This window comes from Haliaeetus albicilla, chromosome 12, assembly GCF_947461875.1.
Source record: "Haliaeetus albicilla chromosome 12, bHalAlb1.1, whole genome shotgun sequence".
Classification (NCBI taxonomy): Eukaryota; Metazoa; Chordata; class Aves; order Accipitriformes; family Accipitridae; genus Haliaeetus; species Haliaeetus albicilla.
Genome location: NC_091494.1, coordinates 8,494,303 through 8,520,599, shown reverse-complemented (window position 1 = coordinate 8,520,599; position 26,297 = coordinate 8,494,303). Strand labels below are relative to the sequence as shown.

Genomic DNA, 26,297 nt, shown 5'->3' with positions numbered 1-26,297 from the left:
GTAGAACTTAAATCTAAAACCAGTTCCTAAATCTAGATAAGCCAAATAATTCTAAAGATCTAACTCTGCTGTCCCATAGAATTTGTAAAAACAGTAGAACATGAACAATATATTCTGCTGTCAGTTTGCAGAGGGATTTTGAGCAGAGGGCTTGTTCTTCTCAGAAAGAGCCTGGGAAAGAACACCTGGCTAAATACTGAACGAATCGATCATAAACTTTGGGAAAAGCAAAATAGGTGCTCTGCCTCATTAGCATCTGAAAGTTAAACTGCAATGTCAAGGCTGGAAATGAACTCAGTACCACCTAATGCCAAAGTGGAAATCAGAATAAAGATCCTTTAAATACACTATTAGTGTTGGTACATTATACACCCATAGGTTTACAGAGAGCAGAAGAAAAAATAAAATGGCATTCCAGCTCAAAGTACTTAATGCCACTGGAAGTCCCCTATATGCAAGCAAAGAAGAATATTTGTTCCTTTCCTCTTTCTTCCAGTAAGTCCTGCTACCTGCATTATACTTTGTACCCAAAATGCTTTTTCATTCACTTATGTGTGAGCTTGGCTCATGTCCTTCATATGAATTCACTGAAGGTCAGAGATAGTGAGAAAAGATTTGCTCCTAAAGATGACTATTTTGTCAGATAAAACAGCAGAGATCTTATTCAGATAGGTAGTCTTGACTGTCACTCTTTGAGCCTCTTCAAGTGTTTTTCTTTCCCCATATCATTCTCCTCCAAGGCCAAATTACGTGATGAGAGGAAGTTTTCGATGATTCACTGTCTTTGCTGCTGAAGTAAGGGATGGCTCAGAGTAGTCTCATAAATGTAGTGTATAACAGGATGACTGTACTGCAGTTTGTCTTTGAAATTGCTCTAAGGACAGCTGATCTAAATATTTTGGATTTTAGGTGTGCAGTTTTCCCACTAAAGTGTAAATTTGCAACAAGAAACTTTACAGGATAAAAAAAAATAGTTACTTAAAAAACACTTTGAAAGTTTTCAACTGATCTTTTACAATACAATCGTAGACTTGTGAACCATTTACATGTGAATACTGATTTATAAAAGTACATTTGTTGTTCAAATATTTTCCACCAAGTCTGAAATAATACACAACATAAACACATTACAATTTTTGTATTTTTATCAGCCAATTGTTACTCCTTTCCACCATGTATGACTGAACAGTTGTGACATGGTACAGGCTGTCTCTCCCAGCCCAGATACCAAAAATTATTTTAAACAGACAAACAAATAGCAAGTCCATGTATTTTTTTTGCATGAATAATCAGTCTGGCTGAAACTGCTGGACCTCTGGGATGTATGAAGGAGGCTGTGTACTCGTTTTAAAACAAATAAATGAAAAAGAAATAGACTAATCCTACAGTTTAAAGCTAATATATGAATGAAACCTCTCTGTTCACTACTTGACCTGCAAGTATCCTGGTGACTGCCAGAATGAATTTGGGAATGTAAATGAATTCTGATGTTTATGGAAGAACAATTCTGAGAGCTATATAAATATGCAAAAGAACCCAGGTCACCTTTCAGACAGGTAAGCAAAAAGACAGGCTGATTGTGGAATGGCCCTGCTGCATGACCTGAGTAACTCCAAGTGATACTCCACAGTGTGCCCTGAGAAGCAGGAACTAAACCAATAATTTAACTTCTGCTTGAAACTGATTCAGATTTAACTCACAAAACAGTATCTTGATTATATGCCTGTTCCTGCAAAACATCACTCTGCTCTAATGAGGAGAGAAGGTATTCAGCTCTTTGCTGGAGGCATTTCTGACAGACAGTCATCATCCCAGATTCCACAGCTATGATGCCATCACTTTCTGCTGACAACACAAATACATCATTCCTCCTCTCACCCTTTATTTTTAATGTTCTTCAAGATATCTGTGGCCCTGAAAGCTTAACTTCTTTTTAGTAAAAGCTGGAGCTGAGTACACGCAGGTTGGAGTCTGACAGCTTGGCATCTGTGTCAAACTTCCCCTTGTGCCGATGAACAGATTAAACAGAAGTACAGAACTTCTGAGTTTCAAGTGAACCTGACTGTACTAGCCAGAATATATACATAGTGATTCTTTTAAAAAAAATTACAGTAACCAGCTTCCTGATGCTTGCCTTGCCACAGCTGGGAGAGGAGGAGTTTCCTGCTGTATTATCATTTTTCCCACAATAAACATGTAACTGTAAACTCTCAAACAGAAAAGACTGAATAAATAGCGGAAATCTTTTTAAATTAGCCAAAACACATGCAAATATTTCAGTTCATGGAAATTTGTACCTTTTCCATTGGAGGAAAAAGGAACATTTATGAATTGCAATAAAATATACTGCTCTTCACATCAGTAAACTACTACCAAAGTGGATCAGAGAAATAAGATATCCTCCAAAGAATCCCTCTACAAACTGACATGGAGGGAGTGGTACATCAGGACGAGTACAAAATAAGCTTCATAACAATACTGACGCTTCTAAGACTGATTACGATGCACCAGAATGGAAGCGTATGGAGGGTGCAATCAGGAGGAAACATCACTATAGAAACATTGCCCAGGCATGCAGAATGCAAAGTCAAAACTCAGCTGGAATTGAAATTGGCGAGTGATGTGAACAGCCATGAGAAGGGCTTCTACAGGTACACTGCAGCCAAAAGGAGAACCAAGGATATCATGGGAACTTACTGACATAGAACATGAAAAGGGCTCATCTACTCAGTGCCGCCTTCACCTTGGTCTTCACTGACAAGATCAGGCTTCCTGGGTTTCTGTGCCTAGTGGCAGGTGAGAAGTTTTACCTACAACGGCAGAGGAAGATCTGAGTAGGGACCACTTATGCAAACTGGACACATACAAAAAAGTCGATGGGCCCAGGTGGGGTGCTTCAGAGTGTACACTGAGAGACCAGGCCAAAGTCATTGCAAGGCTTCTCTCCATCATGTTTGAAAAAGCATGGCAATCTGGTAAGGTCCCCATGACAAGAAAGGCAAATGTCACACCTGTTTTCAAAAAGGGGAAGAAAGAGGATTCAAACAACTAAAGGCCAATCAGACTCACCTCAGTCCATGGAAAGACTATAGAACAAACTCTCCTAGGAATGGTTTTGAGCTATAAAATGGTGACTGAGACCAGCCAGAATGGACAGACTTGATTTGGCCTTGGTAACTCCAACCCAACCGCCTTCCATGATGAGATGACTGGCTCTGAGATGAGGAGAGCAATGGCATGTTGTTTACTTTACCTTTAACAAGGTCTTTAACAAGGTCTTTCCCAGCATCCTTGGAAGATTTGGACCGGATGGAGTTGGAGTAACAGGTGGATAAAAAATTGGCAGGATAATTCGTCTTCCAGAACAGTGGTCAACATTTCTAAGTCTAGCTAGCAGTCAATTACAAGTGACATTCTTCAGGGGTTAGTCCCGAGAATGATACTGTTTAATGACTGCATTATTGTCTTGGGACAATAGAGCACACCCTCACCAGCTTCAAAGATGACACCAAACTTGGGGAATTGGCCAACATGCAAAAAGGCAGGGCTGCCATTCAGATGGACCTCAGCAAACTGGAAGAATGGGCTGACACAAACCTCAAAGCTCCACAAGGGTGAACATAAGTCTTGCACTCAGGGTACCATAAGCCCATACAACAGCACAGACTGGATGCCAGCTGGCTTAGCAGAAAACACCCTGTGGTTCCTGGTGGACAAGTTGAATAGGAGTTGGTAGTACGTCCCAGTGGAGATAAAGGCTGACTACGTCCTGGGCTGCATTAGCACGATTGTAGCCTGCAGATCAAGAAAAGTGATTATTTCCCCCTACTCGGTACTCACGAGGGTGCACCTGAAGCAGTGTGGAGCTTTGGAAGCCCCAGTGCAAGAGAGAGATCCTGACAAATTGCAGCAAGCCCAGAAGAGAGACTCCCAGATGGTCAGGGGCCTGGAGTATACCATGTATGAGAAGCCCCTAAAAGAGCCAGGTTCTTTCAATGTAGAGAAGATAAAGAATGAATGCAGTCTGCCACAGACTGAAGGGGGGTGCTATAAAGAAGACAGATTTTTCTCAGAGGCACGCAGCAGAAGAACAAGCTTCAATGGACATGAGCTGCAGCAAGGAAAATTCTTGCTGGATAAAAAAAAATAATTTCACAATTCAGGTGACAGCCTAAGAAGAGGTACCTAGAGGCTGTGGAAGCTCCATCCTTGGAGATTTTCAAAACTCAGCTGAACAAAGCCACGAGCCCTCCTATGAGCAGAAAGCTGGACTAGTTGCCTTCCAGTGTTCTTTTCCAACATAAACTATTTTGTGATTCCATCAGTAGAAAACCAGCATGAATGAGTTCTCTTTTAACTTTACACTAGTGTTAAGCCAATATAATGCTTGCTGCCAATGGTAAGATTACTCTGCATTTACATATGCATTAGAAAAAACAATATCTGGCCTGGTTCCACAGAGATGAGCTTCTATACATTGGTGGAAAAGAACGGGGAAAAAATTCCAGAACAATCCACAGTCCTCATTAGACAAATTTACTCCTGAGGTTGCAGAATGTATCAACCATAAAATGAGAAAGACAGTTCTGCACAACTAGAAAACATCAGAATCTCCTTCTTTTCTCTTGATATACAAAGCAGACCCACCGCAACTAGACACTGAGCTTCCTTTTCCCAAAAGATTTTTTTGGGACAAGTTTTTGACATTCAGTCCTCACTTTACCACTCAGCATCTGCATAACTGTGTGGTTTCCAAGTCAAACACTGCTTCTCATTTAAATGGATAACAAGTAGTGCCACAGATTCCCAAAGTCAAATAAAAGATGAAGGCTAGCTTAAATCGTAAGCTCCTGATTCATCAACTTAGAAACATATCTAAACACAAATAAAGGAATTGCTTAATTAAAATGGATAGGGTGTGACTTGTGTTCGCAGGAAAATTATGACGAACAGCTGAAATGGCTTCTACCCTCAGTTGTTCACCTCACCTTTCTTCCAGAGGCTGTGGTCACCTCTGCAGGAGTGGCTGAATAGCATGTGCATTCCTTCCTGAGCATTGTGGTTTACAGCCCAGCATATTACTCTAAACTGCAGCCAGCAGCAACCTCTGGGAGAGAAGCAGGGCAGATAGCTGACAGCAGTAACCAGTGTCCCAGATAAATTCTTAGAAAAATAGGTCAGAGCCTTCATGAGCACACAAGCAAGTTACTCTGCACAGTCACAGCCTCAGTAATAATCTACATATACAACGTGTGTCTCAAATAGTTCGATAAAATACCCTGAAAATTTGAAAACAGAAGTGAGTTATCACCTTTATCCATCCAAATTTACTTCCTGCTTATTGGAAAAAAAAAAAAAAGCAAATGGCTAGCAGTTCAATTCTTGGAAAGAAGCCTGTTGTGTATCAAAGAATTGCCTTTTTAAAAATAAATATATAGGCATACAGGTATATGCTTATACATATGTACAAAGTCTGCATGTGAGACTCCTACATAGATCTGTTATTTCTTCAAAATCCACTTGCAGTCATTGCTCCAATTGTCTCATAGAACAAATATTCCCTATTTAAATGAGCAAATTCAGATGACAGTAGCAGCCTCACCAAGGCAACAGGGAGCTCCCTCAGGGCTGCAAATCTTCCAAAGAACCTCAGAAAGTTCTGCTAGTAAACCTCCTTTAAGCCACAAGATAGCACAACTAGGTTAATTTACCACTGCAACTGGTTTAAAATTACAGTAGTATGCATATGCTACAATGCAACACAGAACTGACCAAAGCATAGATAATCCTTTACAGCCTCCAGTTGTTACACAGTATGCCAAATCCTCAATAGTTGACAGCTGGTAAGTAGGCTGTAATGCCAAAGGTAGCATAAGAATTGGTATGCTTTTCCATGGGATCAGGCTATTTTTCACTTTTATCTAGTAATCACCTCAAATACAGAAAAAAAAAAAGGGAGAAACTATTGAATTCATGCAAGTTTACAAAAACCTCCTGAAAATTTTTCAGTTGCCCTGATTCACTTAAGTTTATTTTATATCTGGCTATCTCTCCTTATCCCAGCCCTGAAAAACTGTCAGTCATAACATGCTAGAATAGATACAAAAATCACATTAAAAAAAAAGCTAACAAGAGCTCAAATTTCCAAGGATCATCTTTTACATGCTTACCTGTTGGCTCTATGCCTTCATCTTGGGTCTCCTCCAAATGAGGCAGCAAATCTCTGCAGACAGTCTGTGCATCTGTAATGGTTCTAAAGAAAATATACCTATTAAAAAGTTATCCAGGAGTGCTAGTAGGATCCACTACAATCAATATACAATACATCCAAGGGAAAACAAAAACACAGCTTGCAAACACTTAGAAATACAAACAGGAGAAAACAGAAAGCTCAGAGGAACAAAGAACATATTGCCTCTTTGTTGCAAATTCCACTACAATCAGGTTAAACTGGTAAATACCTTCACTCTAAGGATGACATTTTTATTTCATACAGTGGACTTTTGGTTTCAACATCATGGAATATACCAGATGGAGACACTAATTTTGAGTCTTGACAGAGAGGCCATGAACTGTGTGAGTATAAAGAATGAATTATCAATCTTAACCTCAATCATACTGCCACTGTACTAATATCACAATACCTTGTGAATTGTCACTGTTGATACTTGTTGAAGCTCTGAGGTTAGGGGTTTTTTTTGTTGTTGTTTGGTTGGGTTTTTTAAGGCTAGGAAAAGAAGGAGATTTAGTTCCTAATAATAATAATAAAGTTCCTCAAAAACTTCACCAAAGCAACAAATTAACATTATCACATGGACGAAATTAACCTTTCTTGGCTTAAATTAACCAGACAAAGTTTAAAGCATAGATAATACAAACTCAAAAACATAAAGTCTGAAAGGTAACAGACTGCAAAGGATTATATGAGCAAAACATCTAAACAATAACTAAGCATTTAGAAATGACTGACGACATAAAGCAATGCACTGCAGATTATTCATGAATAGCAGCATGCAGATTTTTTTAATTTAGCTGACTTCATTTAATAGAACAAGGGGTGGGAATCAGCAGCCTTTAGAGGCCAAGAACAAATTAGGATTACCTTCATTCCCTCTTAACAGGTACAACAGAAGAGTCCCAAGTGAAGGTCAGGAGGTCCTTCCCCTCCATAGTGTAATAAATTAACTCAAAATGTAGAAAAATAAAGTCCAAACAATGCCCTTCCCAGCTTTCAAATAAATAGCAACCTCAAAAGCAGGTTTTTTTACACAGCAGTGTCAGGTAGCAAACAGTAGGACCAAACACTATGTCAGACATTATTTCCTATCTCATAATAACAACTACATTTTGTAGAATACCTATATGTGGGACGCTCCTGGAATTTATTATTGTTATTCACAATGAAATCATACTTGAAGAAAGCCTTAACCAAGCTGGATCCCTTTTACAAGAATTTAGCAGATTTTGTAATTCTTCACCCATCAGAAGTGACAATCGCAGTTCATTTCCTCCCTTGCTACTACCGTGCTGCAGATCTCCGTGTCTCAGAGCAGAGGTACCGGTCGCAAAAGCAGCTGAAGGAAAATGAGGAGTCATCACTAATCTTGCCTGAGAGAGTATTTCCTCTCTTGTTAATGGCATAATGGGACAAAACATGAAAGGGTTTGTCTGATAAGCAGAGAGTTAGACTCTGAAAATAGTCACTGGCTTGATGAAGGCAGATGTTGATGAGAAACTGAGTAATTTAAATATAGCATGGGATTATACAGCATTTTGAAAGGTAAACCTGTGTTTGATATATGGGAAAATGGTGACAATGAAGTGGGATTGCAAGGACAGAGTGATGGACCAGTAAGACATATTTGAGAATAAAAGCAAAGCAAAACAGAACACAACATATGAAATAATTTAAAAACATGTGTTTGTCTGCCATCTCAAAACACTTAATAGTTCTTGAAATTTTTCATATTTTAAAGAAAAACTACATTTGTTGTTTAGAAATCTAGTGCAAACTTTTCCTTTAAATATCTTTTGAATATTAAAGCTTTTAAAATTTTTATTATTTTACAGAACAAATAAAACAAAGCCTTAGTCAAAAGATAGCTGAATGTTACTCTTGCCAAAAACGAATAGCAAAAAAGATCTCAGAAGAAAACAGATCTGATTAGTAATATAACAGCAGAGCCTCCTGTGAGGCTATTCTGAACTTTTAATACTCATCATTAATGACTTCTCCCAGATGAAAATCTTTTTAGTTTGCTTTATTCTGATCTGACTGTTACAGGATACTGGTTCAGTTTATATTATGTTCCCTTAATAGAAAAATAATCAACCCACAAGTCTGAACTTCTGGACTTGCTCTAGTAATGCTTCAACATGCAAATATCACATGAGGAGCTCTATGCATCTAATACCTTCAGGAGTGGTAAAGTTAGCAATGCTGTGTGCAAAGTAGTTGTTACCTGCCTCTATGGACTAAGCAGTCAATTTGAGAGTTGGGGTTTTTTTGCCCTGAAAGTACAATTGATAAATGTTCTCTCCTATCAACAATTCATGTGTATATTCAGAACTATCCCTTCTGAGTGAAAGAATGTTTTTAATGTTGTTACTTTTAGCTTTTGTTAGGAGTTACTCCTTTAAAAATTAAGTAAAGATCCAAGGATGGTTACATTATCCGGAATTGTTCAAGTAAGACTCAATCAAGCCGAATTCAGTTAGATTGCTTGATCAAGAGCTTACTCAGCATAATGCTGCAAGGAGAAAACACACTGCGGAATTACAGTTTCATGGCAAGAAGCCCCAGCAAAACCAAAATGGTTTGGAAATCTGGACTTTGGCTGCTAAATTTGTTATTAAGGCTGAGGTTCTGCATAACTTATTTAATGTTATTAGTGCAAGGACAGCATGTTCCAAAATCCAACTACCAGTTTAAAAGTGGATTTTCTACATCCTATTTTTGCATTAAAAAAAAAGTTTATGATTCCAAACATAATATGCAAAAATCTCTGCAAAGCACACACAGAGGATTTAACAGTAGAGGTCACTTCAGCAAGCCAATTAGAACAAACTGAGTTCATGTTACACAATATTGAGCACCTAGAACTAAACAAAGCATACTTCTGTATAACTCCATTAGCAGGAGTAGGTTTTGAATGACAGTATTTCCTGATGTAATTTGGGATTTAATTTCAAGGTACCATTCTATCTAACGTGACCTTGTCTGCTGCCTGAATTCAATGCACACAGACAACCACTTCACCCGTGACAGAGGGTCAGGCTGACTGGCTTATCCAGAGGTTTGGGTCAAATCCTAATGTAGCATGACTTGCTTGCAGCTACCACCACTACTCTGTGCCAGTTAGATGTTATATCATACTGGAGCTGTTCTCAAACATCAGGCCAACCTAAAAAGCAAAAATTTGAACATTCTCTATATTGGATTAACAAAGGGAAAGTTTCCTTTCCTTCTTTGTTTCCAAGACTGTAACAGCTTTAGTGAGATTTATCTTTGCAAACCAGTGGAAGTAATGCATGAGCGACTGATATTATAATGGTAAAATAATGACTCGCATAACTGACAGTCCTTACTGCTGGTGGTGATTCACCAGAAGCAAAGCATGCAATCTGAATTTGCTGGCATAGCAATTACTTCTTTTTAACTAAGTGTATTTGATGGAAACCAATTAATACAGTACCATTTCTTATTTAACTACAGAAACTAAATGAATGGCTAGATCTCTCCACTTTTATCATTATGAAATGGCAGTGTACTTTTGCTGAAGTTACACATTAGAAAAACCATTTTTTCTGTTGCCATAATAATACCAAGTATCTGATTAACAGCATCACTGTGATACTAATTTCCATAATTTTTTAGTTTCAAGGGACTTTGGAATTGACCTTTTCCTTCCACAGACTCTACGTTTCCTTCTCTGGTAACTGGAATTTCTGCTTACATCTCATATGCTAGGTCAAATACAGTCAGATATTTGCTGTGCTCTAAATTCTCTCCTCACAGTAAAATCTTGTGAAAATACTAAGAATAAAACTGCAAAGAATCTATAAAGTCAGTCTTTAATATGATAATGAACCCATGATTTCTATGGAGAAAATGTTTTACAGAAATTCTCACTTTAGTAAGCCTCACAGAATACACTGATTGTCCTGTATAATTATATTAGAATCTTTTCCTCTCAAATTTAAAAACCATGAACTTTATGTTGTAGGGTTCAATATATTTTGGTCTTAATTCTGCAGAGTAATTGCTAAGATCACAAACTGCACCAACCGAGTATGAACACTGTTATGCAGCAGTCATATTATCATGAGATTTAAGGGGAAGCTATTCTTTAAACAGATTACATATAGTGACAAATAAAAAGACATTTCATATTCTTTCTGTATTCCTATTCCTTATCACTATTGTTCAACTCCTGTAGCTTTGTCACTGTTCAATTTTTACCAGTTGGCTCTCTACAGGGGTTATCAGAATTTAAAAAAATACACCGGCTTTCTGTAAACTTGCAAAAATAAACAGTTTATCAAATAACTACATATGTATATTGTTAATACATTATTCAGTACAAGGTATTCCTTTAGACTTCAGGATATTTACCCATAACCCTTTATTTATATATATATATATATATATCTATATATATATATATCAAGTCAAAGTACTTGAAGTCTGGAAATCACATTCACAACTGCTCACAAAAAAGACTTAAAACATTTTATTGCAATTAAAACAGTGAGTAGTTCAGACTATGCATTCATCCAGAGTCCATTATTGTAGCTTCCAGACCTATGCTGTCTGCATTCATGATGAAGCTACCATCTCCTCCTCCCTTTCATCATATTTCTAATGCAGAGGCTTTTCCCATTACACAGCTTCTCTACTCTCACCTTGTTCCTGGATAATGTTGTACCATATGTGTGAGCTCACCAGATAGTGAAAATATTTTTATTAATTAATTTTAATCTGGTTTAATGTATGAGAAATGTTCACTGTTGAAGATAATGCGTTCATAATATATATTATCAGATAAGTTGAGATGAATGTGTTGCCTAATTTTAGAGGAACAGTATGTTCAAGGTGCAAAGCTATGGCTATGGTCAACAATGTTACTGCAGCTCCTGTCTGCTTAACTTCCAAAGCTTTATAATAAACTATTGCATGATTTTTGTTCTTTTGTTCATTCAAAATAAATTATCCTGCAGATTGCCTATAACAAAGAACACAGCCAATAATGAGGAAATGCTCAGTTACAGTGTCTGCTGAGTGCATACAATTTCTCTGTCACTTACATGGTTTTTCCAAAAAGCAATCCATTTAGCTTCTCCTGGGAATGCTCTCATAGCACTGCTTCCAGACTCAGTGGCTCTCAGGAAGGCTCACTTGTGTTTTGCCCACACCGTGATGATCCAAAACAGTGCAGCTCCTTCATCTGCTTCGCTGTTCCTCTGAGAGTATCATTTACAAGCTCATCCACCAGGCTACTTTCAAGTGGCAGTAAGCATGTTACTACGTAGTTCTTATAACACAGTCTCTGCCTTATAATTAAACCCCTTTTTCTGCTTGCCTTGCCCAAAGAAATATTTTGTAATATGTAGGTATTTACCTTGGGGAGCAAGGTGTGCAAATCCCCATTTGCACAAGTACTTTTTTGTCAAATACTTCTGTTGAATTGGCTTTCCTAACTATTAAATATGAATCCTATTTAACACACAAAAAATAGGCAGAACTGGAAAATATGCATTTTTTCCAAGGCAGAACTTCTTCATAAATTTTGTTTTAATCTTCCACTGCTTGCTTCTCCTGAGGATGACTTGGTGAATTTCATCTCTAAACTCCTACAGCTTGGTTGTTTGATTATTTAAGTAATCCATAATAAAGTAGATGACAAAATCCTTCTTCCCATCAGTGTGCATCTTTTGCTGCTTCATTCTTTGTGACAAGTCTCCTAGAGTATTTCTCTCTGTTCTAACAATGGAAAATTCTTTTTTCTTCCTAAGCTTTTGTTACACATTCTCCAGGACAACCCAGCTATATATATTCCACCAGCCTTAATCTACATTAGAGATGCTTTTGGTAATATGTTTTGGGTCTACATCTGCACATTCCAAAGTACTTTTATTGGGTGTTAGGCATTTTCAACAGCTCACTGGGGCACTGGAATTCAAGATAGAATCATTAAGTAATCATCTGACAATTCTTCTGGCAGCAAAAAGTGATGGCTTAAATTACCTATGGGTACCTTTGAAAACTTTCATGATTCTGGCACTTTGCCTAGAAACTTCAGAAACTAAATATCTTCATCTGGATTCCATTCATGAGTAATCCTTTCCTGATTCACCATGCATCCTGCAAGTGCTGAACTGAATATTTTAACGCAGAGCTCTGGGGAGAGGTTGTAGAAGGGAGCGCAAGGCAATAAATTTAGAATTGCATATCTGTCCTAGAGTTCTACACAAAGACAATAAAGTCACTGTGACTTAAATCAACATAGCAACATAGTACGAAAGCTTTGATAGTTCAGCAGCTAAATAGAAATCTGTGACGAGCACATAAATAGCCAAGTAGCAAATACTGTTATCTCCAGACTCTGAGGAGCTGTGAATTGTTACCCAAGACATTTTGAAGATGTTTTCTCGGGCATAAGGAAAAAAAAACCACAATAATGACACACAACATTAGTTCTTTAAACTATTTTCTATTACACGTAAAACTCTTCCTATATTGAAGAAGAAATAATGAGTCAGAAGAGGTCCTCATGGTCCTTTAATAGGGACATTGCTGTCTATTATGACTGGTCATCTTATTTACTAATTACTCCACTATTCAAATTAGGGCAGTATTATAATATATGCCTTGTTCATTCTATTTAAAATTTCCCTTTGTTCTCGAAGAACAGGTTAGATTTAGGTTTTAATTGGTTTTCATGCCCTCATGAGACTTAAAAAGCGGGCCACAAATCATCCCAGATATGTTCCTACTTTTAAATAAGGGTCGGCTGATTCAACAATCGATTTGCTTTTCATAGACTTGTTTCTCGCGGATATCTTTGAAACAAGTTTAGCCGCCTCAGCAAGTGAAGAACGATCCTGGGAAAGAGACACAATTATGCTTGTTGGAAGGAAACCATGGGAGCAAGAGATAAAACAGTAGAACACAGGATAAGATGCCAGAACGTTGTAGTTTTGTGTACCCAGATGTCTGTTAGCAGTTAACCCCTGACCTTTTAGATAAGGAAGTTGCTAATCATGTGTGAGCTATTTTTGTGTAACAACAGAAAAGTAGTGAAGCTTAACTATAGGCTGCTGTGTCAGCCGTCTAGAGGGTATAAAAGCTTGCCTAGCTTTTAATAAAGTTGTCTTCGATTCACCACAGTCGGAGTCCATACCTCTTAATACACCACAAATGGCGCCCAACGTGGGGCAATGAAACAACTAGCTGTCGATCCAGTGGTGTAGCTCAGCTGAACTTTGAGACGGACGCTGCAACGAAGCGTTACTGGCGCGCTCAATTACCTCTCGCAGGACGAAGGTAAGCAGCTGAGAACTATGGGGACGGATTTAACAAAAGAGCAAAAGAATGTTTTAGAAGTTTTTTGTAAGATTTTGAAGGAACACGGGAAGAAGATGGATAATGAGGAGTTACAACGAATCCTTATTTGGGCTTCTAAAAATGATCCCTCTATAAACAGCCATAATATTTATGATCCCAAAATCTGGGACAAAGTTGGGGTCAGACTCTGGGACTGTGCCACTAGAAATGATAAAATTGCGGCCGGTTTGTTACCCTCTTGGCAGACCATTTTTGAGACCTTAAAGGTGCATGTTGGTTCTCGGGCAGAAGAGGGAGAAGAAAAGCCCACACCACCGTCAGCCCCCGCACTGCCAACGCCCCCTCCTACAGACTGTGATGTCAGACGGCGAGTAAATTCGTGCAAGGGTGTTTCTGTGATTTTATCTCCTAATAATCCTGATGATGATCCGGATGATCCATTTGATCTGGGGCGAACTGACCCTGAAAAGGAGCCTGACTTGTATCCCCCAGACCCTCATGATAAATGGGCAGCAGTAAGAAAGGAGGCGAAGCAGGCGGGGGATGTGGATATCTTGAGAGCCTTCCCAGTAATATATGCTCCTGAACAAGAACCACGTTGGGAGGGTCTTTCTTATAACCTCATAAAAGACCTCAGGCGTACAGTAACTGATCATGGACTTGGTGCTCCATATACCACCCATTTGATACAGTTTCTTTGTGATACTTCTGTTTTTACCCCACGTGATTTCAAAACTATGTTTTGGCTTATTATGACTGACATGCAATACACTATGTGCGAATCAAAAATGAGACAGCTTGCTAGAACTCAAGCTGCAGAAAATCTGGCGCTGGGTCAGCAAAACCCTTTGCGAGGTATTGATGTGAATATGTTAATGGGGGAGGGTGATCAAAGCACAACTGCAGCTCAAGCTAGAATTCCTCCCGAAGGTTTACAGCAGGTCAAACAACTTGCGCTCCGCGCTCTTAAAAGTGTTGCAGAAGCTGGAAAGCAAAGACAACCTTTTGTTTGTATAAAGCAAGAACCAGGGAAGACATTTATGAAATTTTTTGATAGACTTAATGATGCATTACAGAAACAAGTCGAGACTGAAGCTGCTTGGGACTATATTTTAAAGCAATTTACACCTGAAAATGCCAACCCAGACTGTCAAAAGGTTTTACGACCTTTGAAAAACCCTAGCACTGATATGATTTCTGCATGTATGAATATAAGCTCCAGACAGCATGAATTGTCTTTACTCACTGAAGCATTTGCAGCAATGACAGTAAAGTCGCAACAATGCTATTCCTGTGGTCAATATGGGCATTTTCGAAAAAATTGCCCCAAAGCAAATACAAATAAGGGTGGAGCGCCGGGTATTTGTCCACGCTGTCATAAAGGACGACATTACGCCAATCAATGTCGATCCAAATTTGACAAAAACGGTCAGCCGCTGACTTTGCAGGGAAAGCCCAGGCGGAGCATGAGGAAGGGTCGCGCTACGACAAGTCACCCCTCAGAGTGTCCCCCTCAAGGAGCTGCCACCGCTTATGCGCCAGCACTGCCGGCAGCGCCGGAGTGGACTTGGCCACCTCAGCAGAAACAATAATTAGTGACACCTCAGTTGTGCTAAACCCAACTGGCACCTATGGACCTTTAGGTCACAGAATGGCGGCATTATTAGTCGGGCGATCTTCCACAACATTAAGAGGGCTTTTCGTATTACCCGGAATTATTGATGCCGATTACGAAGGTGAAATTAAAATAATGGCATGGACTCTGGTGCCGCCATGTACCGTACCCGCGGGAAGTAAAATCGCACAATTAGTTTATTTTTCGCCCCAGACACCAAATGCAAGCCAAGTTGTGCGAGGCACAGGCTGTTTTGGATCTACAGGGATGCCTGAAATTTATTGGACTCAACAATTCACAATGAGTCAACCGCAGTTATCATGTACTCTACAAGAAGGAGGAACGAGACTCACCATACGAGGAATTATAGCCAGTGGCACAAATGTTACAGTCATCCCTGCATCTCTGTGGCCTGATACTTGGCCTCTAATGGACACTCACGCCTCCCCACTGGGAATCAGTGGGCAGACATCACCCAAACAAAGCCAACTACTCATTAATATCATTGGGCCAGAAGGCAGAACAGCCACGATAAGACATTTTGTGTTGCCTGGATCTGTTACCCTTTGGGGAAGGGACTGTCTAAGCCAATGGGGCATGCAGCTAAGCACAGATTTTTCTTAGGGGCCACTGTTCAGCAGCAGCAGGTCCCACCAATGATTTGGAAAACTGATACACCAGTGTGGGTAGATCAGTGGCCCCTCCCGAAAGAAAAGCTGCTGCAACTGCACAAACTAGTAAATGAACAGCTGGAAGCTGGCCATATCATCCCTACCACAAGTCTGTGGAACGCACCAGTTTTTGTGATCCGAAAGAAGAAAAATTCTCGGAGGTTATTACATGACCTGAGAAAAGTAAATGAAGTCATCGAAGACATAGGAGCCTTGCAGCCCGGACTCCCCTCTCACACAATGATGCCACAAACGTGGTTTCTTATAGTGATTGACTTAAAGGACTGCTTTTTCACTATACCACTTGCATCTCAGGATGCACCACGATTTGTGTTCTCAGTCCCGTCTGTCAACGCCGCAGAACTGCATAAAAGATACCACTGGACAGTGTTACCTCAAGGCATGAAAAATAGTCCCACACTATGTCAGCAATTTGTTGCGGCCATTTTAAGTCCAGTAAGAAAGAATTTTGAGGGTGTTTTTATATATCACTACATAGATGATATTTTAATAGCGGCACAAAAGAGCAAGCACAACAAGTTCAGCAACGAATTATGCAAGCAGCCCTAAACGCAGGACTCAAAATTGCAAAAGACAAAATACAGGAAATACCACCTTGGCAGTATTTAGGCTGGAAAATTTCAGATCAACTTGTTCAACCACAACGAATAACCTTACAAACAGACATTAAAACTTTGAATGATCTCCAGAAACTGTTGGGGACCATAAATTGGGTCCGTCCTCTTCTGGGAATTTCTACGGAAGAAATACACCCCCTTTTTAAACTTTTAGAAGGAGATATAGATTTAACATCTCCCAGGAAACTCACTCCCCCAGCAGAAGCTGCTCTTAACAAAGCAGTAGAAAAATTGACCAATCAGGCCGCCAATAGGCAAAAACTAAATTATTATCTGATTAGTCTTTTTGGTTTTTAGTCTACTTTTCAACCCTATGGCTTATTAATACAATGGATTCCACAGGATATAAATCCATTGATTGTTATAGAATGGATTTTTCTACCCCATAATTTTGGAAAGACAGTTACCACGGCTATTGAGATGATAGCCCTGGTCATTTAAAAGGGGAGGGAGTGTTTAATAACTTTGGACGGTACAGAACCAGACAAGATCTATTTACCTCTTGATACAAAACAATTGACCTTTTTAACTCACCACTCCTTTGCTTTTCAGTGCACTTTGGCGGATTATACAGGACAGATAAGTATTCATGTTCCAGGACACAAAATAATACAATCTTTAAACTCACTTTCACTATTGCCTACCTCACAACTGGCTATTACGCCCATAACTAATGCTCTTACTGTATTCACTGATGGGTCTGGAAAAACGGGACAAACTGTGATTGTTTGGCGAAATGAAACAGGTCAATGGGATAGTGACATACATGTGGTCATGGGTTCACCACAAATAGCTGAACTGTTTGCGGTAGTCCGTGTCTTCAAAAAATGGCCTATTCCAATTAACATAACAGACTCTGCTTATGTTGCAGGTCTTGTTTCCAGACTCGAATACTCATTTTTAAAAGAAATATCAAATGAAAGGCTATTTACACTTCTCTGGGAACTTAAATGGCTTCTTGATAGAAGAACACAGCCATACTTCATCCAACATGTTCGTTCACATACCTCTCTGCCAAGACCTATCAGTGAGGGAAATAATGAAGCAGACCGTGTTACAGGCGCTGCAGTATTACCAGATCATTTTGCGCAAACCCGTCTGTCTCATGACTTTTATTATCAAAATGCAAAAGCCTTGCAAAGGTCATTTCAATTAACACAAGACCAAGCTAGACAAATTGTGCAAATCATGCTCTGATTGTCAGCATGTTTTACCTACACCCTCAGCTGGAATTAATCCACAAGGATTGTCCTCACTTGAAATTTGGCAGACAGACGTTACTCAAATAGCAGAATTTGGTAGTTTTAAACATGTCCATGTGTCAATTGATACCTTTTCTTCCTGCCTTTATGCCTCAGTACACACAGGTGAAAAATCTAAAGATATGTGTCTACGCTTTGCAACCTTGGGAGTTCCAACAACCATAAAAATAGATAATGGCCCAGGCTATACAGCACATAAAACACAGATGTTTTTCCAGCAATGGGGAATAAAACATGTTACAGGCATTCCTCACTCACCCACAGGACAGGCAATTATTGAACGAACACATAGTACTCTTAAAACAATGCTACAAAAAGAAAAAAGGGGGAGCCAAGAGTTATCCCCACAAGAACAAGTAGCAAAAGCCTGTTATGTTTTGAATCTTTTAAATTGATGAACAGAGGATGAGCCTCCTATACAACAACATTTTAACTCACAAACCCATCCTGAAATCAATAACAAAGCTTTAGTGATGGTAAAAAATTTACAAACAAATCAGTGGGAAGGACCTTTCCCTCTAATAACACGGGGTAGAGGATATGCTTGTGTCTCCACAGGTTCTGCCCCAAGATGGGTGCCTGCATGGTGGATCAAGTCATCTGTGTCACAACCACCATTATCCCTACCTGATGATAACTGCATCAGCAGTATGGATACTGCCTCAACCCAAGACAAACATTTGGGTGACCTTGGCAAACAAAACATGACAAGATACGCTGTGTTTGTCGACTGCTTCTCCAGAGAATCCTTTTACAACCTGTTTGGTGGGTCAACCCATAGAAGCGAATCAGTGACCCATGCCACAAGCTCAACAAAGTGCAACACCTTTTGATCAGACTATGGTTGATAACTGGGATGGTTAGGCCTCATACCTGCCAGCTAGCGAACGAGAACCACAAGAATTAGATTTGTTAGGTGCTGTAAAAATGGATTGTTTATATTTTAATTATACAGGAAAAAAAAATCAATCAATGAGTCAATGACTAAATGCAACAATAGGAGCTTTTAGAAATGCTAGCTTATGGTGTAATTATACTAGTAGAAATGTATCAAGATCTAACAATCACACACTCAAATTACCTCCAGGATTGTTTTTAATTTGTGGAGACCATGCATGGCCTGGAATTCCATCATATGCAAAAGGAGGGCCCTATAACATAGATGGATTAAGCCTATTAATGCCTAATACATCCGTGATCATTACTCACAAATTGAGGAAAGTAAAACACCAAAGAAGAGCCACACATGCCTTTACTTCCAATTGTAAGGTTGATACGGAATTTTGGAGTCCTAGTGAAATTATAACAGCATCTGTGTTAACACCTGGAGTTGCTACAGCTCAGGCACTATCTACTTTAAATTAACTTGGCTGTTGGTTAGCAAAACAAACTAATGCAACCTCCCTGGCTTTGAGTGACTATTGTTAGATGTTGATTCAATTAGACATGTGATGCTTCAAAACAGAGCAACCATAGATTTTTTTACTGCTAGCACAAGGTCATGGTTGTCAAGATTTTGACGGACTCTGTTGCATGAACTTGTCTGACCATTCAGAATCTATTCACAAGAGTACTGATGTTTTATGTGATCAAGTACAGAAACTATGACAAAGTGTTGGAATTAATATCTTTGAAAGTCTTTTTACAGGAATGTCGGCATAACTATGTGGACTGTTACAAATGGGATTAGGATGTTTAATTATTTTTGTTTGCATTTTGATAGATCGAGCTTTGAAACAAGTTTTTTTTATAAATACAGAAGGGGGAGATGTGGATATCTCTGAAACGAGTTTAGCTGCCTCAGCAAGTGAAGAACGACCCTGGGAAAGAGACACAATTATGCTTGTTGGAAGAAAACCATGGGAGCAAAACAGTAGAACACAGGATAAGATGCCAGAACGTTGTAGTTTTGTGTACCCAGATGTCTGTTAGCAGTTAACCCCTGACCTTTCAGATAAGAAAGTTGCTAATCACGTGTAAGCTATTTTTGTGTAACAACAGAAAAGTACTGAAGCTTAACTATAGGCTGCTGTGTCAGCCATCTAGAGTCCATGCCTCTTAATGTGCAACAGTTTCTTGTGCGCCTTCTCAAATTACTCATACAACTTCTTCCCACACAAAGGTATATTTAAAAGCAACACAAACACTTAATAAAGAACAAAGTAATAAAGATAAAGTTAACAGCTGAGACCTATTTTGCCATATAACACAGTTGGCACACACCTTTTAGTAAAACCTCTCTCTTTACTTGCAAAAAATTAAAGTATTTTTTTCTTTTGTTAGGACGACATATCCTCAAAAATCAGGCCATTTATTTTGGTGAGCAGACCAGTTTTACAGATAGTTGAGAACTATGCCAGCGAATGGGAAGGAATGAACAATGTAACTATCCAGCCTTTTTTTATCCCTGCCCCCCTCCCTCCCCCCCCCAAACCCCCCCCCCCAAAACCACTCTATTCAGCAGTTGGGAGTGCACTACAACCCTTCACTGACCTTGGTACAGTTTTTCTGGCTGTGTTCGCCCCTGCACAGCAAAAACCCAGACCTGAAGCTGAAATCTTCCAGTACCTGCCTCTGTATGGCTATTTGCAGGGAGCGCAGCAAACTTGGGTCACACAGAACTCATTATTTAATCTCTTCCTCAATTTTTAGGTCACACTGATTTCAATTTCAGCCTTATAAGAAGTCTTGTTTTCCTCCTTCCATGTTGCTAGAATTTTATTTTCTTTGTGCAGTCCTTTCTACCTGGAATCCTACTTCCAGCATACAAAAAAGGTATGTAAGTTTGCTACCTAACTTCAAACCACACGAGGTAAACAACACTAATAGGATAACATGCACTGACTTCAAAAAACTAACAAAGAAGTATTTATGCCAAGGACCTTGAATGCATTAAAAGTATTCTGAGTTCTAGTCTCTGTGATATTCTTTCACTAGAAATTCAAAAACAAACTAAATGCTAAACATCTTTCTAATACAGGAAGCTTAAACTTCCTGTTTGCAGTGGATGCAAACCACTACGTATTATTAAATTATCTTCTAGCTTTTTTTTTAAATAAAGAAAACGTGGAAACTTTTTTTTGCTTAAGCATATCACAAATAGAAGCATGTGTGGACTACAATAGAGGCATTATTATTAATTTAGCAAAATCCTAACTTTCATGAGTTAGTGTGTATGTATACCTATACTGATCACAAGTCAAATACTGTTTTATGATCTTTGGACAGATTAAACAAAAAACTTACAATTCTAGTATTAACTGCATTAGGACTCCAGAAGCTACAACAACAAAACAGTCAAAAGCTTTCAAAGGTTTCTTAAACTTTTTTCTTTTCCAAAAATGTTAAGTCTACAGTCTGCTCCTAATTATGCTTACCCAGGACTACAAAGCCTGGGACAGAAGAAACCATTGTGATAAAAATGATCCCAACCAACCGTTTACCTGAAAGGGTCAAGCAAATCTTCCAAGTGACATAACATCCAAGTTGTTACCTAAACAGATGTGAAGTTAGATTTAACTTAACAGAAAAGTAAGTCTCTACCTGATACAATAGTTCAGACTCTGGGAATGGACAACTAGTACTCAGCAATACTGACAAACTTGTAATAACCGGAAGTTAAAATATTTCCTGTGAGATGTGTTGTTCTATTCTTAAAATAGGTATTTCCAAAAAACTCTAGAGATGGGCAGCTTTCTCTAACAGAAGATACCATTCCAGTGATGGAGCAACAGGAAAAAGAAAGTATTTTTCCCTTTTGTGCTGCCTAGGACAGAAGACAGCAGCTAGTAGGGTTATCTTACATGTAAAAAAGTAATATAAACCCTAAAACAAACTCTTCTACAATTCAGTTCCCCACTCCCATCTCTAAGACGTGGGTTACCTCCTTAAGTTCTGCTGCCTTTGATGGGAAGAAGATGGTCAACCACAAAGGCCAATTACCATCTACGGATTATTCCCCCAAATTCAGAAGGGCAGAGAGACCTACTTCCATAGCTGCAGCTGGGGTATTTTTGGTAGTCCATTTAAAGTAGATTATATGCATTGTAATATGCACAGAACAAATGCTACTGAACTTCTAGAGTATTTAGTGCCACTCCTACCATCAGAGACACATGAAAGGGTGGCATAGGAGCACCAATTTTTTTTTTCTTGACTATCTGAACTTTGCTATATTCTGGTATTTGAGAATGCCTGTAATTTCACCACATAGTTGAAAAGCCATTAATCATTTAATATACTGAAGCATAAGAGTCTAGTAGTTTACCATTATTTTCAGCTAGCCTTCCATATTTTTGCTAAGTCATGAGCAGATGAGCCACAGGAGCTAAACATGCAGTCTTGTCGTAACTGCTATACATGAACTTCTGCTGAACCCACTTCTGGGGCTAAGAGCCTCTGTGCTACAAAATGAACGCTATACAACTAGATACGTGCAAATAGGATAAAAGCAACATACTCCATACTGAATGATGCTATTAGGTTTAATGCCAAACTAGAAGTTAGCATAGAAGAATAAATCCATTTAGAATCTTCATTACAATTTTCTCTCATTCTAGCCTCAAAAGATACACCTTATTCTGCATTTGACAGCAGAGACACCATTAGGCAGACAAGGTTCTTGTGGATCTGTGTGGTAGTAGAAGACACACTTAAGTTTTGAAAAATTGATAAATCAGTTTGTTAAAATAAATGCTCAAGCTACTTTACCCATTTTCATAGCTTTCTGAAATATTCATTGCATTTTCATCTTGTAATTTTTTCGTAAGAGTCTCTCCACTGTTAGGCATGCTGACAAACCCTCTAAAGCTGGTCACAAATATGCTGAAGAACTGCGTGGGTCAAGCATAAATAAGCTACTTGGACAACTGAAGAAACCAACAGTAACTGGTTATTTGTTAAAAAAAACCAACACGTAATACAAGAGGAGGAGACTACAGCTACAAAAGCTACTTCTTTCCGATTTTAACATGCTTGAAATGTCTCACTGCCTGTGAGCTGCTTACTGTTAAACTTTCCTTTTAATTCAGTTTTCTTTAATTATCCATGAGAAGAATTTTAATGAGTCTACAATGCTTTAAGATGCAAATCTTTTCTTTTCCAATGAATTCATTCATAGAAGTTGAAGCAATTCTAATTTTATTAACTCTAGTTTCAAAAAGGAACATTCAGTGAAGTTATTTTCTTAAAGAAAATGCAGATTAATTACAGTAGGAAATGCCTTCAAGTCAATTATACCTATAAAACCCAGTACTTCAACAGCCAAGCACCTCCTCCAGCATCACAACTACACCAGCACTTCATCAACTTCACCGAACTAGGCCTACCATATACTGTAGCAGTTTCTATACATGACTAAACAAATTACTTCCCAGGATGTAAGAAAGTCTCATTCAGCTACTTAGGTTACTTCTATACTAGTAAACAAAAAAACATCCAAAGAATGGCTCAAGCCACCCACTGCGAGCACCTTCCATGGGATGGTTTTGGTCTGCACAAACTGGCATTTCCCTAACCCAGGGGATAACCCAGGGCAGGGGCTGTTACTGGGAGATGAAGTTAATGACTACCCTGTCTGGAGGAGGAAGAGAAGGATGCAAGCTGTGCCAGGCCATTTGCCTTCAGAGCCAGAGAACATGATCTAGAATGTTTTATTTAGTGGTACAAAGCCATAGTGATTAGGAAAACATAAGACTAGTAAACATCTAACTTGATAGAAAGATATGACTTTTATTCCAGAGTATCTTGCACCACATCCAAATACCTAATTGCAGATAATGCAATTTGAAATGAAAGGAAAAGAAAGAAAACTTCGCATTGGGATTCTAAGGGGTCTATTCTCACACCAGAAACTTGCTTTGAAAATAACTGAACACAGAACAGGGGATATTTCAATGGTAAAAATGTGTCATCTTACGCAGCAAAAATTCATTTTTTGTCAGGATTGATTTAGTTCCTTCATTTTAGGGTAACTCTCCAAATTCCCACTTTGTTCTGATGATTCTTTGCAGAAAGCCACTAGGTATCTTCCACAGGCTTGCAACTAGGTTTCCAGAAATACTATAAAGAAAAAACAGGATTAAACTCTCTTGCAAGAAATCTCATTCTTTTTTCTTCTTCTGGTCATCCAAAACATTTTATGTGCTATGTTATATGCAGAAATCCAATCAGACAACCACTAATTACCTTGCTTGGATTGCATCTCGGGTTGAGTGGCTAGGTAACAGAATGGTCTCATGGAAGGAAAACAGCTGTTAATTCTCTAAAACTTGTACTTTCAGCAAATAAACAGAAAACCTCAAATATACATCTCTTCTATACATACTGTGTTTAGAAAGGATTTTTTTGTTCTGTTTTTCATATAATCTTCCTTAAACTAACTGATGGTTAGAACATTATTTTGACGCAATCAAGGATTCTCTGATGCTAAATCACTCCCCGGTAACAAAAGTGACAAAAGGGCAATTTATGAGGGGGGACTGGTGGAGAAGAGTTGCTTTTGGACTGTTTGACTGTAACAGAAAATTCACATGACTGATAAATTGTAGGTTTCCTGCAATTGTCAGCTACAAACAGTCCTGTCATTTTAACAATAGGTTTATGAACATCATGCTGCAAGAAATAGTTCTACGCAGCATCTGCCTTTATAGTTCTGGTACAACATTTCTAGGTACTCTTCAAGTTTCAAGTAATACATCCTAATAAATAGGGCTAGCAATGTACATAGAGTTGAGTAAGGAATGATCTTTACCTTTAAATGGTTTCTACATGCTGCAGTTTACGTGGTGCTATGGTCATTTTCTTACATGCCTATATCTAGCCACATGCAACTTGCACAAGACTGCACTAGACTCAGACTGAATTTTTGCAGTGGGATGGGCTGCTTTCTCCAGCTACAGGTTAAGATTTCCGGGTGTTGACAGGCTTACAAAGCTATGGAGGAAATTAAGAGGCAAATAAAGCTCACATATTGTTCACATACTTTGGTCTGCAATTATGATAGGTATCTTTCTGGAATTAGTGACTGATACTTAAAGTTCGTTGCTACAAACTTGCACTGTCACAAGATCCCAAGCAGAAATATTACAGAGGCCAAAACAAAGCGATGTTGTTACTAAGGTCAGTAACCAACAGAACCACAATGTGCCCATCAGCCTCAGCGTGGGTGGAACGTACAGCACCCCTTCATGTTTGGGACAGGATGTTTCCTCCCCCATTTCCTTACTTGTAAGGCAAGAATGTTTATGTTTTGCTTTTTTTTTTTTTTTTAAATTGTGTAACAAACATCTTAGTGTAAAACAATGCTTTTTGGTACAAGCATGTTGTTAAACTGGTAGGCCCATTGTTATTCCAGACTCTCAACACTGAGTCTAAAACAAAAAAAAAAAAAACCCTCACCCCACAACAACCGCCAGCAAAACATCTAATAACCTTTACAGTTTTTATTTCAAAGGCTTTGTTACATTTATTTACAAAACGGGCACCAATTCTAATCTTTTTTTTCATTATTTCAAATTAGCCCTCTTCGAGCATGGCAGTTTTTCAACTTGCTACTAATTGCAGCATGCTGTCTGCTGTGTTCCTGGACGGCTGTTAACTGCATTTACTGTGATTATATACAGCTTTCACACACAACACATTCACAGATATTCCGCCTCCCCCCCCCCATTTCTCATAAAATTAAAGATTTAATTTTGGCCTCTAAAACATTTTAGCTAAAATAAAAACACAATCAACTCCACAGTTACTCTTAAACAAGAGTAAGTTTCAGAGTTTAAGCAAAATTCTAAACCCAAAGATGTCTTCAAACATTACTGTGGCTAAGCCTCCATTAAGTCTTAGTAAACAAATGAGTCTCAACGCTTACCTTAAAGATCAACAAATTTACGCTAGCTTGGGCCAAGGAGAAGATGCTGAGGGCAGATTCCATAATGAAAAGCCCCAGGTAAGCAACATCTTTTTAAACTCACATACACTTTTAATACCAATTCATTTCTAATGAAGGAATTCAGATTAGGAAAAGGACAACTTTTACCCCTAGCTGTGTCTCCCCATACTTGCAAAACTGAAGAGAATTTATCCATACTCAAATCAGCATCTGTAGGCAAAAACAACAAGACTACCTCATGTACATTCGCCAGGTGAAGCAGTTTATCCCACAAAACACTTTGCTATCCAGAAGCATAACCAGCTTCATGTATTAATATTTCTCGAAATTTCCAGTAGCAATCTCTCTGTAAAAATATTTTCTCTCATTGACCATGCCACAGCAACAGGAATTTCATTTTGCCTTTCTGAACAATGCATTCTGCTCTCTAGGGAATTGTTCTACAACAATACAGAGAAAAAACACAGATTAATTTGTGCAAAGGTTCTGGAGTCTGAGTGCCAATAACGAAAGCATCTTAGATTTGCCTGTAACTACCAGTTTGTACTAATTAAGGAAGAGAATCATAAAGAAAAAAAAAAAAGTAGCTGCAAATGCACATCTGGAAAAAGAGGCAGCTGTTTCTGAGCAACTGGGAAGAGGCAGAACATCCTGTC

General features: G+C 38.7%; 1 protein-coding gene and 1 long non-coding RNA gene across 6 annotated transcripts in view; one reads left to right on the top strand and one right to left on the bottom strand.

The window, feature by feature from the left end:
- Positions 1-26,297, bottom strand: part of ACSBG1 (acyl-CoA synthetase bubblegum family member 1) — a 53,932-nt gene that overhangs the window by 23,795 nt on the left and 3,840 nt on the right. The window contains exons 1-2 of one of the 5 annotated variants that reach the window (XM_069797930.1): positions 22,464-22,625; positions 6,171-6,253 (exon numbers count right to left, since the gene is read on the bottom strand). In XM_069797930.1, coding sequence (XP_069654031.1) covers positions 6,171-6,253; positions 22,464-22,543 — 163 coding nt within the window. In that variant the 5' untranslated portion in view covers positions 22,544-22,625. Of the gene's footprint in view, positions 1-4,988; positions 5,096-6,170; positions 6,254-6,644; positions 7,162-22,463; positions 22,626-26,297 lie in introns of those variants that run through there. The other 4 variants (XM_069797932.1, XM_069797931.1, XM_069797929.1 and 1 more) reach the window with 4 other exon arrangements.
- LOC138688003 (uncharacterized) lies at positions 12,843-20,186 on the top strand. The gene is made up of 2 exons (XR_011327034.1): positions 12,843-13,546; positions 18,312-20,186. It is a non-coding gene; the product is annotated as an uncharacterized lncRNA (long non-coding RNA).